Source organism: Salmo salar, chromosome ssa13 (assembly GCF_905237065.1).
Source record: "Salmo salar chromosome ssa13, Ssal_v3.1, whole genome shotgun sequence".
In the NCBI taxonomy this organism is placed as follows: domain Eukaryota; kingdom Metazoa; phylum Chordata; class Actinopteri; order Salmoniformes; family Salmonidae; genus Salmo; species Salmo salar.
Window position 1 is genome coordinate 90,887,771 of NC_059454.1, and position 14,846 is coordinate 90,902,616.

The following is a 14,846-nucleotide window of genomic DNA, read 5'->3' on the forward strand; positions in this document are numbered from 1 at the left end:
TAGAGATACTTTTGTAAACCTTTCTAGCTTTATGCAAGTCAACAATTCTTAATCTTAGATCTTTTTTGTTCGAGGCATGGTTCACATCAGGCATTGCTTCTTGTGAATACAAACTCAAATTTTGTGAGTGTTTTTTATAGGCTCTAACCAACATCTCCAATCTCGTCTCATTGATTGGACTCCAGGTTAGCTGACTCCTAACTCCAATTAGCTTTTGGAGAAATCATTAGCCTAGGGGTTCACATACTTTTCCCAACCTACACTATGAATGTTTAAATGATTTATTCACTATAGACAAGATAAATACAATACTTTGTGTGTTATTAGTTTAAGCACACTATGCTTGTCTATTGCTGTGACTTAGATGAAGGTCAGATCACATTTGATGACCAATTTATGCAGAAATCCAGGTAATTCCAAAGGGTTCACATACTTTTTCTTGCCACTGTATATACTGTATATATATTATTTTTTGTATTCAGATTTTTCATGAGAGGCTGCAGTACCCCTACTTCCCGTGGCTATGATGGCTGCGCGAAGATCCTGGATATTGGCGGGAACGGGAACACACTGTTGTACACTTCAATCCAGAACATCCAAACATGCTCAATGGGTGACATGTCTGGTGAGTATGCAGGCCATGCAGTGGCAATTTTAGCATGTAAATCTTTGTGGGGCAAACTCAATAAAAATATTTTTAGATGCATGCCAACAAAGCCACTACACAACACAACACCAAACAATACATTCATTGCACTATAACAGTGACAAACAGTGCCTGTAAACTGTTAGGGCCTACATAAAGCTGTCCCAACAGCAGTCCCAACACCTTACCACTACTGCACCTGACTATCAGCAGAGCCTTGTCTGGCAGCGAAACAGTTCATTCAGTCTAATTTACTGCCTTTTAAAAAACATAGCTGATATGGCTGACTTTCTTAAACAAATGTGGTTTCTACTGACAATTGAGATGTACAAATGATGGCAAACGGGACTTTGAGCGGATAAGAGGCAATCTGTAATTTTGATTAAGACATTAATGAGCGAGCTAGGAGGGATGAAATGTACAGCGACAGAATTCAGAGCATGGGCCGTTCTTACAGTGCACTCCCTGTACACCAAGCCAGAACCGTAGGATAAATAAATGGGGCATATAAGCAGACAATGAAAGCTCTTACAATATTCAATGACTACATTTCTCCAAAACAGGCTATAGGCTACATGTGCACCACCAAGTCAGAACAGTAGGCTAAGTTATGAGGGGGAAAGGGACCAAACTATTAGGGTGAGGCACATGAGCTACTAACAGCTTACTACACAACATGCACTTAATATTACTTTCTTAGCTACAGTATACATATCTCCCTGGCATATCACATTATTTATGCAGCAGCATACAAGACATTTTTGGACTCACCTTGTGTCAGAAGAATTTTTCAATCCCAATGATAATAACTAGCAATCAATAAGCTTTGACCAATCCCCAAGGTTTGTAAGACACTGGGTTAATAATAATTAGTCAAAGACTCAGCTTCTGCAAATGGTTCGTACAGTTTATTCAGAGAATATTCTGAAGTCCATTATACAAAGACATTCATTTTATAACTTGCTTCTTCCTTACGCACATACATCCACACAAACAGTAGATATCCTAGGCACATACATCCACACAAACAGTAGATATCCTAGGCACATACATACACACGAACAGTAGGTGGGATGTATGCCTCCCCAGAGATCTCACCACTGTTTATCAATACCCAGCGCTGTCCGTTCCATTCCCCCGAGATTAGAGGAACCTTGAGAAGTACTCCCTGTCCTGTAAGTTTCTCAGAGTTCTAGCCATGTCGGGTCAACCACAGTTGAAATGTTCTCGGTATTTTCTTAGACACACACACACACACATTTCTATCCCCCACATCTCTACCAAACCTTATTGGACTTACATTTAGTACTTTTAATCATTCATTATACATGCTACATAAACTAATAATCACTAATAGTTAGGTTTCAGGGTGGAATTATTGAATCATTATCTTTAAACATATAGATTCCCTTATCACCTTGTTGTGCTGTGCTCACTTGAACAGGAAGGTGGCACAACGGTCCTTCATGTGGGAAAATGTTGTAATCAAAGTCTGGCATTCCCTGGATTTATGGTGCTTTCAAGACAACTGGGAACTCGGAAAAAACAAGGTTGAATCATGAAGTCATGCTAGATTGACAGCATGGCCAATGTATTCAACATTTTCTGGCCCATGGTGTTGAATGTTTATCCTTTTAAGCTTGGAAAAAATACCCTTAAACCCAGACTTGGACCACACACCCGCTCCACTGAATAGCAGGCTAGTGATTGCTTTGCTACGTTTGCAGTTAGCCACTGATTCCTTCCAAACCACTCATTGTTGAATTTGCGATTTCCAACTTGTGTAATGTTTATGTCCAATGGCCAATATGTTTTATCTATAATTTCTGTTCATCATTTCTCTTCATATGACCAGGATTGAAAAGGATTTGCCAGTAGATTGTCCACATGATTCATGATGATGACTGCTTGTCTAGTTTGCTAGCTAAGATTTTGAAAGTATGACGTTGACATGATCAGTCCAATCAAAGCTATGGTACATATAACGTGATTTGACGTCATTTTATCTGTGGCCATTGACCTTGTTGGATGGGCACTGCTAATGCCACCTGCAACCTCCCTCATAACTTGACACATCTGGGGCATTGTGTTGTGTGACAAAACTGCACATTTTAGAGTGGCCTTTTACTGTCCCCAGCACAAGGTGCACCTGTGTAATGATCAGGCTGTTTAATCAGCTTCTTCATATGCCACACCTTTCAGGAGGATGGATTATCTGTGCAAAGGAAAAATGCTCACTAACAGGGATGCAAATAATTTGTGCACAGCATTTGAGAGAAATAAGCTTTTTGTGCATATGGAACATTTCTGGGATCCTTTATTTCAGCTCATGAAACATGAGACCAACACTTTACATGTTGCGTTTATATTTGTGTTCAGTATATATCTGGCATGGCTCAAGGGGAAATAACATTCACTTTCACTTCAGAAGTGCAACAATTTCATTGAGTGGGGTGGAGGAGGAGTATGAAGGCTCATTGACTACTGAGCTGTGAGCTCTTGGGACGGGACAACACTTTCTGCCCAGCAGAGAATAGTATTATTGGAAAAGTTTTTCTCTTGAAAGCATGTCCAAATATAAGCCATGGCAGGTTGGTTGCTGTCTCTGTATCGGTTTATTTGGTTCGATAATATCCATCTGTCTCTGCATACTAGCCTTCGGCGTATTTATCAACCGAGGATGCTCCGAGGACACGTACAAGCACGCGGCGGTTTCTGCGGACTCTAAACTTTGCTCGGACATTGGCAGGTAAAGTAGAATACGGTCGCCTAGATCGTACAGCTAGTTATAATAAATTATAATTTAGTTATAACAAATGAGAATTTATTTAAAACATGTTATCTAAAGTTTCACTGCTCTAATGGGCAACCTATGATATATGGATTTGGTAGTCTGGTTGAACAGGTGTTGTTTGGTGTTATTTTACCAAAATGGCCAAGTTCAACTGGTCTCTCTAGGTTCAAGCTGCGTGCCTTATCATGGACAATATAATTGTCATTTTAGCAGGGAAAGGACACTCTTTACTGCAGTGATTTAGACTGTGTAGGCTATTCATTTTCAACTGGTAGCCAACGTGCAGATAGATATAAACTGTAGGTAGCATAGAATACCAGATAGTAAGCAGTTTAAGAGATGTGATTAGCTGTCATTGAGATTATACAGAACTATTCATTGTATTGAACCCAAGTTACTTGATTCAACTGTGACTGATCAGATCTATAGCTTTCCTTTTATTACTAAAAAACATATGCCTACAATAAGCATTTGTTATATTTTTATCAGTAACTTTTTCCATGTATTTTAAGCACACTGACACTTTTGCATATACTCAGTTGGTTTGAGCTTTCCATTCCTTTGATATTACCCCTAGCAAGCATGGCCAATAGTCAGCTCGCCCAGCAATAATATGTACCTCAACAGAAAATCTTCAGCTTTGTTAGCTGAACCGGTAGCGCACACATATCAGCTTGCTTCTCTGTGTTATAGGTCATCTATTTCCCCTATCTCCTGCCAAGAGTTGTCACTCATCAGCAATGCACTTACTTGTTCAGTCGTGTGAAGTTATGTGAAAATCTCTTATTTTTCGCAATAAATGAGGCATGAAGACACTCTTTACTTCTTCAGCTGTCCCCATTCGAGAACCTTTTATGGTTCCAGGTCGAACCTTTTATGGTTCCAGGTAGAACCTTTTATGGTTCCAGGTAGGACCCTCTGTGGAAAGGGTTCCACATGGAACCCAAAAGGGTTCTACCTGGAACCAAAAAGGGTTCTTCAAAGGGTTCTCCTATGGTGACAGCTGAAGAACCCTTTTAGGTTCTAGATAGCACATTTTTTCTAAGAATGTAGAGGTCCAGATGACCCAACATGCCTACACCACCTGACTGGAGGAGAGAGGATGTAAGCACAATTAAAGTTGGACCTATTTTTATGTGATGGGACATTTCTGCAGGGTGTACAAACTAAACAAGTTTGTGTTGACACCAAGGCCTCTTAGATCCCCCTACTGTCTCTGTTGTTGTTTAACAAAGAGACTAAAGGAGAAAGGACACAAGGCTTTTAATACCTGTGTCATAATATTTTAATATATATATATTGTTTTACCCTTTCCTTTGAAAGCCCTTTATTAGCACTTGAAGGGAAGTTATTCTTTTGGGATTGTGTATGGTAGGCAGAGTCTACCGCACATCGAGAGCTGATTGGTGAAGGTGCTGAAGGCAAAAGGCTAAACTGGAGAAATATGAAAAAGTCTCTGCCCACTTTCATTCAGATACACATTTCTTTAATTGTAGCTGAGCTTTTGCTTTTCTACACAGATGAAAATACACAATTATTGCCTGATGATCTTCTGAACTTCCCAGTACATTTCTGGTGCATTTTAGTCACTTCAAACCATGCTCCCTTCAGATTGAAAAACTTTGAAAGTACTGTCAGACTGATTTGTAATAGACTGTCAAGGACCAAAATAAAAAAGTAAACACTGGCTGTTGATTACATCAGGTTTTTTACATGGTGGGGTCGCAAAACATTTTCTATATCCAAATGGGGTCAATTGCCAACAAAAAAGTTTGGGAACCTCTGCTGTAATGTGGGCTGTTTCCAGAGATATACTGCAACAAGGAGGATCGGCAGTAGATGGCGCCATTGCAGCTCTGTTGTGCACCTCACTGGTCAACCCTCAGAGCATGGGCCTGGGAGGAGGCTCCATATTCACTGTTAGGGACGAAACTGGTGAGTCTGTTCTTTTATAGTCTTTGCTTTTGTGGTACTTTACTGTGGGGTTTAGCCAATAAGGTTTGTGGTGGAATTGTATAACCTATGCATCTCTTTATCTATTCTCAGGCACGGTGAAAACCTTCAGTTCGAGAGAGACTGTTCCACAGTCATTCAAAGCTGATCTGCTGAAGGGCTGTCCCACTTCTGTCACATTTATCACAGGTAGTTAGACCTGCCGATGGATGGATGGATGGATGGATGGATGGATGGATGGATGGATGGATGGATGGATGGATGGATGGATGGATGGATGGATGGATGGATGGATGGATCCATACACAGTATGAATGTGTGTACATTGTATGACAACAATTAACACATTTTTTTTTATTCAAATAACTCCGACAGCTAAAAGAGTAATGGCTTTTAGCCGTTCTAACATCAAATGTGAGCAAACTACAACACCAAACACTACCCCTTTCATGTCTAGTCTTCCTTTCTGTCCTGGAATGTGGCATGATGTCACACCTCTCTTTTTGCTTGTGTGTTAGGGCTCATACAGTCCAGTAGCGTTTGCTGACCGGGAGTACTTAGCACCTCTGAACAGAGTGCCAGCAGTAATTTGTTTACTGAGTGTGCATGATTTTACATGTATCATTGCGTGAAAATGTTGACAGTCGGACGTTTACAGCAAGTGGTCCCTAAAACACAGCATGCTGAATGATCGGCAGACACACGCTAAATCCACATTCAGTACGGTGTGTGCAAGCTTTAACATCTCTTTTTGCTTGTGTGGACCCTGGCAGGTAGTCAGTGGATTGGCGTTCCTGGAGAGTTGCGTGGGTATGAGGTGGTTCACAGAATGTATGGGAAGCTGCCCTGGGCCAAGCTGTTTGAGCCCACCATTAGACTGGCCAGAGAAGGATTTCCTCTGCCACCCTTCCTGGGATACCTCCTTAACATCACACTCATAGGAAACCTGGTGAAAGCAACATCACTCTGGTAGTAACAGATCTCACTCACACTTACAGACAGGAACTCAAATGTGTATATTAGTTTTCATACTCTAAGGACTCGGGTGTTAAATGAAGTCATTGAGGATTGCACTTGTTTTGATTGATTGTAGTGGTTTATTTGTAATTGTACCTTGTAGTTTTTCTCTTTATTTTTAATGTCAATTGTATTGATTGTGAAAATGTTTGTACTCAGGACACCATTATGAATGAGACTTTGGTCTCAATTGGGCTCCCCTGAATAAATACAAGTAAGAATAATATATATATAGACGCTAAAACTGCATTTGTCCAAATGTCAGGTCAGCAAAGTTGTTAATAGTGCATGAAGTACATGTTTCTGAGGACTTTTCAGTCAGAAAAGTCCAGATATCCAGTCCTATTATCCTAGCAAGAAGCTAATGAACTCGTTTAGAGTTTGACACCTCCACTGTAGTCTGTGGGCTATGGTTGTGCGGTACTATACACAGACAGACTGCAGAGGCTTTCCTGAGTACAGACTGTAGACCAGTGGAGGCTGCTGAGGGGAGGACGACTCATAATAATGTCTGGAAACCATGTGTTTGATGTATTTGATACCATTCTACTTATTCCGCTCTAGCCATTACCACAAGCCCATCCTCCTCAATTAAGGGGCCACCGATATCCTGTGTGGCAGACACAGACTGCAGAGGTTTTCCTCAATGCAGACACAGACAGACTGCAGAGGCGTTTCCTCGTCTCTGCTCCTCTCCTCCCCTCTCTCTTCCTCCTCTTACAGAACAGAAGTGTGAGCAGTAGCACAGGAGATGTGTGGGGAATGTGCCCTTGGCACCCCAGCAGATAGACAGGGGGCTTCACATATACTCAGGGATCATTTGAGAATGGAGATATTAATGAAATTACAGAGATCTAATGTTTGACAGTTGCAAATGTTCTATCACTGTAATCCAATAAAAAATCGAATCACATTTTATTTGTTACATGCGCCGAATACAACCTTACCGTGAAATGCTCACTTACAAGCCCTTAACCAACAATGCAGTTCAAGAAATATAGTTAAGAAAATATTTACTAAAAAAACTAAAGTAAAAAATAAAATAAGTCACATAACATCCGGATACCACTGTATGATAATGCATTTTTATGTTTGTTCTCTGGTCTTTTTTCTGTTTATGGTTGGTATGGTATATTAAAGACATTCCCCTCTTCCAGTGAAGTGTTCTGCCACAAGAACAAGAAGGTGCTGGGCATAGGAGACACATTGAAGTTCCCTAAACTGGCGGAAACCATGGAAACCATTGCAGAACAAGGTGTAGATGCCTTTTACACTGGCCAAATTGGGCTTGACTTGATTGAAGACGTAAAAGCAGCAGGTGGGTGTGAGATTTATTTGTGTAAATGAGAGAGAGGGAGGGAGAGAAAGATTGGGAGAAATGTAGAGGGAAAACCAGTATCTAAAAAATGTGTTTGAATGAAAACTCCAGATTGTTATATTTTCTTGTCTGTGTAAGGATTGCTAACATGCTAACATACTTTGCTCCCCATTTTAGGTGGGACCCTTACCATGGAGGATCTGAAGTCATTTAGAGTCAGATCGGAGGATGCCTGGACTGTTCCTCTTGGAGATTACCAGATGCACATCCCTCCACCTCCTGCAGGGGGAGCCATGCTCGCCTTCATCCTCAACCTTGTTAAAGGTACCTAATGTGTTATAACACTTTCTCCAAGTCTTTCAAGTCAAGTCAGGCAACAGCTACAGCTATATCCACAATTTAGAACTATTGCTTTGTAACCATTATGTTTAAAGTGTGTTGATGGTGTGTCATCGTGGTAGCGCACAATCATTGGACAGTTCCAAAATGTTCCTTCTCCAGTTTGTGGAGATTTGACTGGCTGTTTGTGACCTTTCCCAGGGTTCCATTTCACCCCCAGGTCCATGGAGGGGGACCAGAAGGTCCTGACCTATCACTGCTACATAGAGGCAGCTAAATTTGCTAACGGACAGAGGAGGAACGTTCATGATCCTGTTTTCAACACTAAACAAGTAAGGATCTAAGAGAACTGCCTCTCTATAAGTGTATTCTGTACTTTTACACACTAATATGTGAAATCATACTTTTTTTTAAATGTAGGATGCATCGTATATGGTGAACTCTGACTTTGCTGATCGGATCAGGCAATTGATCAGTGAAGACCGTACCTATAATGACTCCTACTACAACATAACACCTTCCCCTGATCGCTTTGGGACTACACACGTGTCAGTCCTGGCTGAAGATGGATCTGCAGTCTCTGTCACAAGTACCATCAACCAAATGTGAGCCTTTACACTCACTGAGATGCAGAACAGTACATCACTGTCTAATGTATTAACACACAGTCTCCTTCTAAATAGTAATATGACCGATGTCTCGACAGCAAACAAACAAGCTAAACCTGCAGGTTTGGGATTTGTGTATTCTTTTCTCTAGGCTGACAGTCTTTTTTTCTCTCTCTCCAGTTTTGGTGCAGGGATTTACTCCAGTAGAACAGGCATCATCCTCAACAATGAGCTGGCTGACTTCTGTTTTAGAGCAGAAAGATTGAGTGCAGGTACATAGAAACTTTTCAATTTAGTAACCATTTTAAATTAATGTATCACTTAGGACTCCTTGTCTAACCTTTAACTGGTCTTCATGGGGTGATATCTTATATAAGGCTATGGGTGATATCTGTGTATATTACATTGTCCCATTCCTCACAGGTGAACAGCCTCCCTCTTCAATGGCTCCAGCTATACTGAGCTCCAGCTCTGGGAAAAAGACCCTTGTAATTGGGGGATCAGGGGGTAGCATGATCACGACCGCCATGGCCCTGGTGAGTCTTAATTCAGGTGTCTCACCGTTCCTTCTCAACCCAGAAAGGGATACATAGAGCCTCATCAAATCTCTCTCTCTCTCTCCCCTTTCAGTCCATAATGAACCACCTTTGGTTGGGGATGAGTTTGAAAGATGCCATTGCTGCTCCTGTAGTGTTCGTCGATGGCAACAACAATGTGAAGTTTGAGCATGGCTTTGATAAGGTAATTCCTTTGTTCTTATCCTTTCAGTAAATCAATGACAGCCAAGGTCACTGCAATTGGCTGTTGAGTGATGACAAAGTGATGTGTATATATATTTTTCTTATAGCTAATATCGGTTTGATTGTAATGGCTGCCTGAGAGCAGTGGCCATTTTGAGAGACATACAGTCAAATCATGATTTTAAAGTGGAATGATTAAGGGATGGTGAGTGGTGCTTTTTTTTAGCCTGACTGTCTGTCTGTCTGCTCTCAGTCTGTGATAGAGGCCCTTAAGGTCATTGGACACAGAGTGACAGACTACCCATACTTCTTCAACGTGGTCAATGCTGTGGCCAAGGAGGACGGATGCATCAAAGCCGTGTCAGACGCCAGGAAGCAGGGCAAATCTGCTGGCTACTGACCAATGGGATACCAGGACACTAAGAGTTTACCAAGACCAGGTGTGTCCTTACTAAGGTGTACAGCCAATTAGTTGGCTTTAGAACACTGTACAGTAGGTCCAAGAGGACAGTAATGTTAGTGAGATTTATTTTTTGTAATTCTATTATCTTCATATATGAACATTTTATCTAAACCAACAGTCCAGAGCCTTAAGCAGAATCAAATGGCCCTCTTGACAAAATACTTAGGCACTGAAATGGATTGAGTTTCTAATTTTACCAAGTACATAAAATTACATGCTTGTTCTTAATGACTAACTGTACAGTACACATAGATTATAGCACATGGGAGGTCCCGAAGGAACTGAAATGGGGAGAGAAGGTCAGTACAGCCTGTCAGCCTGTACTAACATGGGACTCATACTGTGACCACAAGGACTTGTCAGATTCAGGACAGGACATGGTACAACATGTTACAACTCAATCCTCCAAGTTCATTTATTAGTCCCTCTCTGGAGTGTTGCAGCAATACTCTGAGACTCACACGTTCAGATAAAACAGGCTTTTTGCAGCCCCCTTCACTGTCAGAAAGGAGTTCCACTGCCTAAAAATACTAAAGCACCCTTTGCTGACTCTAACAGCTACCCAATCAGTTTGCTGCCTGATCTTAGTAAACTGGTGGAGAGAAATGTGTTTGACCAAATACAATGCTATTTTTCAGAGAACAAATGAACTACTGACTTTCAGCATGCATGTAGAGAAAAGCACTCAACTTGTACTGCGCTGACTCCGATGACAGATGATTGGTTAAAATAAATGGATAATAAGATGATAGTTGAAGCTGTATTGTTAGATTTCAGTGCAGCCTTTGATGTTATTGATCATAAATTGTTATTGAAGAAACTCACTTTGGCTTTACATCACCTGCCATCACATAGTTGGACAGTTAGTTATCCATTATAACCCAGAGAGTGTTCTTCAATGGAAGTTTCATTAACATCAGATATGAACAGTGCGGTGTCCCTCAGGACAGTTGCCTTGGGTCGTTACTCTTCTCTATTTTTACAAATGATTTGCCACTGGTCTTACACAAAGCTAGAATGACTACGTATGTGGAGGATTCCAAAGCCAGTGAGCTCACTGAAAATAAATAAATAAAGGATTGTCAGTTTTAGAATGAGTGAATAATAATAATAATAATAATAATAATAAACTGGTCTTAAATACATCTCAAACTAAAAGCATTGTATTTGGTTCAAAACATTCTCTAAGCCCTAAACCTTAACTGGAGTTGTACATAAAGGGTGTGACCATTGAGCAAGTTGAGGAAGCTAAACTCCTAGGCACAGTAGGTATAACACTGGATGGTCAGTTATCATGGTCAAGTCATATTGACAAAGTTGTTGTGAAGATGGGGAGAGGTATGTCTTTAATAAAAAGAGGTTCTGCGTTTTTGTGACAAATCAACTTGGCATGTATAACAACGCAATTAGAAATTCCAGACAGGCTCGTTTTTCTAACTTGATCACTAATAATCAGAATATTTAGAGAGTGATCTTCTCCACTTCTAAACGTGATGAGTTTGTGGCATATTTCAGAGATAAGATACCCAGCCTAATGTTTGTTATCAGTCAACCAAGACCTGATGAGAAGTTTGATATGTGCCCTAGTCTACCACACTATGGATGTATTTTCCCTGGTTGACACAGACATGCTCAGGAATATGATATCACAATTTAAGCCTTCTACCCGCCTTCTCAATCCCATCCCTACCACCTTCTTCAAAACAGTTTTTAAAATGTCATATCTGAAGAAGTGCAAGCTATTGTTAATCACTCCCTGTTCACAGGCACTTTCCCCACTGCACTAAAAACTGCTATTGTGAAACCCCTTCTGAAGAAAAGTCATCTAGATTCTTCAGCTCTTAGCAATTTTCAGCCAGTCTCCAACCTTCCATTCTTAAGCAAATTCTGGAGAAATTGGTTTTCAAACAGCTAAAAGCCAAAATAACACCTAGCTTTTTATCTGGTGTGTTGTCTTTATTCCCCGTTAATTAAAATATACTGCCAGATTCTCTCTCTGTGCTTTGGTGCCAACAATAAGTACTTTGGCCTTGTCTTGATTTAGCTGGAGGAAGTTGTGAGAAATCCAAGTATTTAAATCACTAATACAGTCTAATAATTTATCCGTGGAGCTAAAATCCTCTGGTCACACAGAAATGTAAAGTTGTGTATCGTCAAGTGCCAACCGTATTTTAGAAAAATTCCAGTCTGGTTTTCGTGCCCACTACAGCACAGAGACAGCCTTAGTTAAGGTGGTAAATGATCTTAGCGCTAACACAGATGCCAAACAGCTCTCTGTCCTTGTACTCTTGGATTTCGGTGCTGCATTCAACACCGTTGACCATGATGTCCTCTGGATAGACTGGTGGGTTGGCCTCTGCGGTCCAATTCTAAATTGGTTCAGGACCTATTTGACAGGTTGAGAGTTTTTTTGTGACCCATGGTGAACATAACTCAGAGAAAATGCTACCACCTGAGGAACATTGCCAAGGTGTGGCCATTTCTCTCTCAGGCTGATACAGAGAGACTCGTCCATGCTTTTATTATAAGCAGGCTTGACTACTGTAGTGCTCTCCGGTTCTACACAAGAAAGCCATTGGTCAACTGCAAAACATACAGAATGCTGCAGCACTGGTACCGACCAAGACCAGACGGAGAGCACACATTACACTGGTTTTAAGGTCTCTGCACTGACTGCCTGTGAGTTTTAGAAATTAATTTTAAGATTATTGGTTTTTACTATTGGTTTTTAAATCAATCCATAATTGTGCACCCCAATACATGTCAGACATGCTTTTAAGTTATGTACCCAGTAGGTCCCTCAGGTCCTCTGACACTGGCCTTTTAACTATTCCAAAGCCAAGGACCAAGAGGCATGGAGAGGCAGCCTTTAGTTACTATGCCCCCAGCCTCTGGAATAGCCTGCCAGAGATCCTCTGTGGGCTGAAACTGTGGACATATTTAAAAGAGATCTTAAAAACACCTTTTTAGCTTTGCTTTTCCTTAGTCCTTTTTAGTCATTCAGTTTTTGTTATTCTTTTTTTTATCCTCTTATTGTGTAGTAAATATTTCAGTTTTTATGTTTTTCCTGTGAAGCACATTGCATTGCATTCCATGTCTGAAATGTGCAATGTGCTGTATAAATAAAGTTTGATTTGTACTAGTTGTTCAGGATCTGGTCTTGTCCCATCTTGATTACTGTCCAGTAATATGGTCAAGTGCAGCAAACGATGACCTAGCAAAGCTGCAGCTGGCTCAAAATAGAGCACACGCCTTGCCCTTAACTGCACATATAGAGCTAACATCATCAACATGCATGCCAGTCTTTACTGGTTGAAGGTTGATGAGAGATTAACTGATTCTATTCTAGTTATGAGAAATATTACTGTGAAGAAAATTGCAGATTGTCTGCATAATCAAATAACATTCAGCTCAGACACCCATACATACCCCACAAGACATGCCACCAAGGGTCTCTTCACAGTCCCCAAGTTCAAAACGAATTCACGGCAATGCACTGTATTATACAGAGCCATGATCGCATGGAACTCCCTTGCATCTCCAATTACTCAAGCAAACAGCAAAATTGCCTTTAAAAAACGGCTTAAACAACATCTCATGGAATGGTGGGAACTCTGAGGGGACACAAACAAACTAACACACTTTTTTTGTAATATTGTTTGTTTATCGTTGTATATTACATTTCTGTGACTGTCCATCAGTGTTTTGTAACTTGTCATATTTAGTTTTTTGTGGACCCCAGGAAGAGTAGCTGCTGCTTCTGCCAAAGCTAAAGTGGGATCCAAAGAAAAAATCGTACATTATAATAAAATCAATGTCTGAAATAACAAGTAAATTGGTCAGAGTTCTGAATGCCATTGTGCAATCTTACAGAACCTATAATAACACGTGTGACCAGAATGTGAAAAATAATGTACAGACAGTGAGAGTACTGTATTAGCTTTTGATGTATTGCATTGACATCACCAGGGCCTGTTGTCACATGTACAGGTTTATATGGATCCCCTCCAGGTCTATTAAAACTTTAACGAATGAGTAATGATCTCTAAATTGGATCCTCCCAGGCACTAGATGTGAATTATGAAAACATGCAAATATACTACCCAGTGTTGGGTGTTGGTGTCTGGTGTTCATGTGGGATCATTTGGAGTAAAGGAGCTCAGTCTTTGGTATAGATGTAGGATCTTAATTTGAGTGTCACGTCCTGACCATAGTGAATGTTTATTTTCTATGGTGGAGTGGTCAGGGCATGACAGGGGGTGTTTGTCTGTTTTTGTATGTCTGTTTTTGTATGTCTATGTTCAGTTTCTAGTTTTGCATTTCTATGTTGGTGTTGTTTGGCATGACCTCCAATTAGAGGCAGCAGGTTGTCATTGTCTCTAATTGGAGGTCCTATTTAAGTTGTTTGTTTCACATGTGTTTGTGGGTGATTATTCGTTGTGAGTGTATTTGATCCTCCTGCGTCACAGTTTGTTGTTTTGTGTATATTTTGAAGTGTTTTATTGTTGCATTCGGTTTCACTGGTTAAATAAATATGTGGAACTACGAAAACGCTGCATCTTGGTCCGCTCCTTCTAACAGCTGTGACATTGAGCCAGTTTGCTACAACAGGAAAATAAGTTTCAACAGATTGCGACCCCCCCCCCACCCTTTCCTCACAATGGTTTGATCCACTGGCAAGGTAACAAATCAAATTTATTTTTATATAGCCCTTCGTACATCAGCTGATATCTCAAAGTGCTGTACAGAAACCCAGCCTAAAACCCCAAACAGCAAGCAAAGCATGTGAAAGAAGCACGGTGGCTAGGAAAAACTCCCTAGGAAAAACTCCCTAGAAAGGCCAAAAACCTAGGAAGAAACCTAGAGAGGAACCAGGCTATGAGGGGTGGCCAGTCCTCTTCTGGCTGTGCAGGGTGGATATTATAACAGAACATGGTCAAGATGTTAAAATGTTAAAATGTTCATAAA

At 40.6% G+C, this 14,846-nt stretch overlaps 1 protein-coding gene across 1 annotated transcript; it reads left to right on the forward strand.

The window, feature by feature from the left end:
• Window positions 1–3,075: 3,075 nt before the first annotated feature.
• On the forward strand, window positions 3,076–14,429 carry LOC106568231 (glutathione hydrolase 5 proenzyme-like). The gene is made up of 12 exons (XM_014138387.2): window positions 3,076–3,395; window positions 5,248–5,375; window positions 5,487–5,582; window positions 6,167–6,362; window positions 7,568–7,728; window positions 7,906–8,052; window positions 8,269–8,399; window positions 8,488–8,672; window positions 8,856–8,947; window positions 9,099–9,211; window positions 9,306–9,416; window positions 9,669–14,429. The coding sequence occupies exons 1-12, from the start codon at window positions 3,214–3,216 to the stop codon at window positions 9,813–9,815; spliced, it is 1,689 nt and encodes a 562-aa protein (XP_013993862.1). The 5' UTR covers window positions 3,076–3,213; the 3' UTR covers window positions 9,816–14,429.
• Window positions 14,430–14,846: the final 417 nt, after the last annotated feature.

Coding starts and splice junctions, on each gene's coding strand:
- LOC106568231 (XM_014138387.2), top strand. CDS start 3,214: ATGTCCAAATATAAGCCATGGCAGGTTGGTTGCTGTCTCTGTATCGGT. Junction 8,053..8,268: donor CATCCTCAACCTTGTTAAAG/GTACCTAATGTG, acceptor GACCTTTCCCAG/GGTTCCATTTCACCCCCAGG. Junction 8,673..8,855: donor ACAAGTACCATCAACCAAAT/GTGAGCCTTTAC, acceptor CTCTCTCTCCAG/TTTTGGTGCAGGGATTTACT.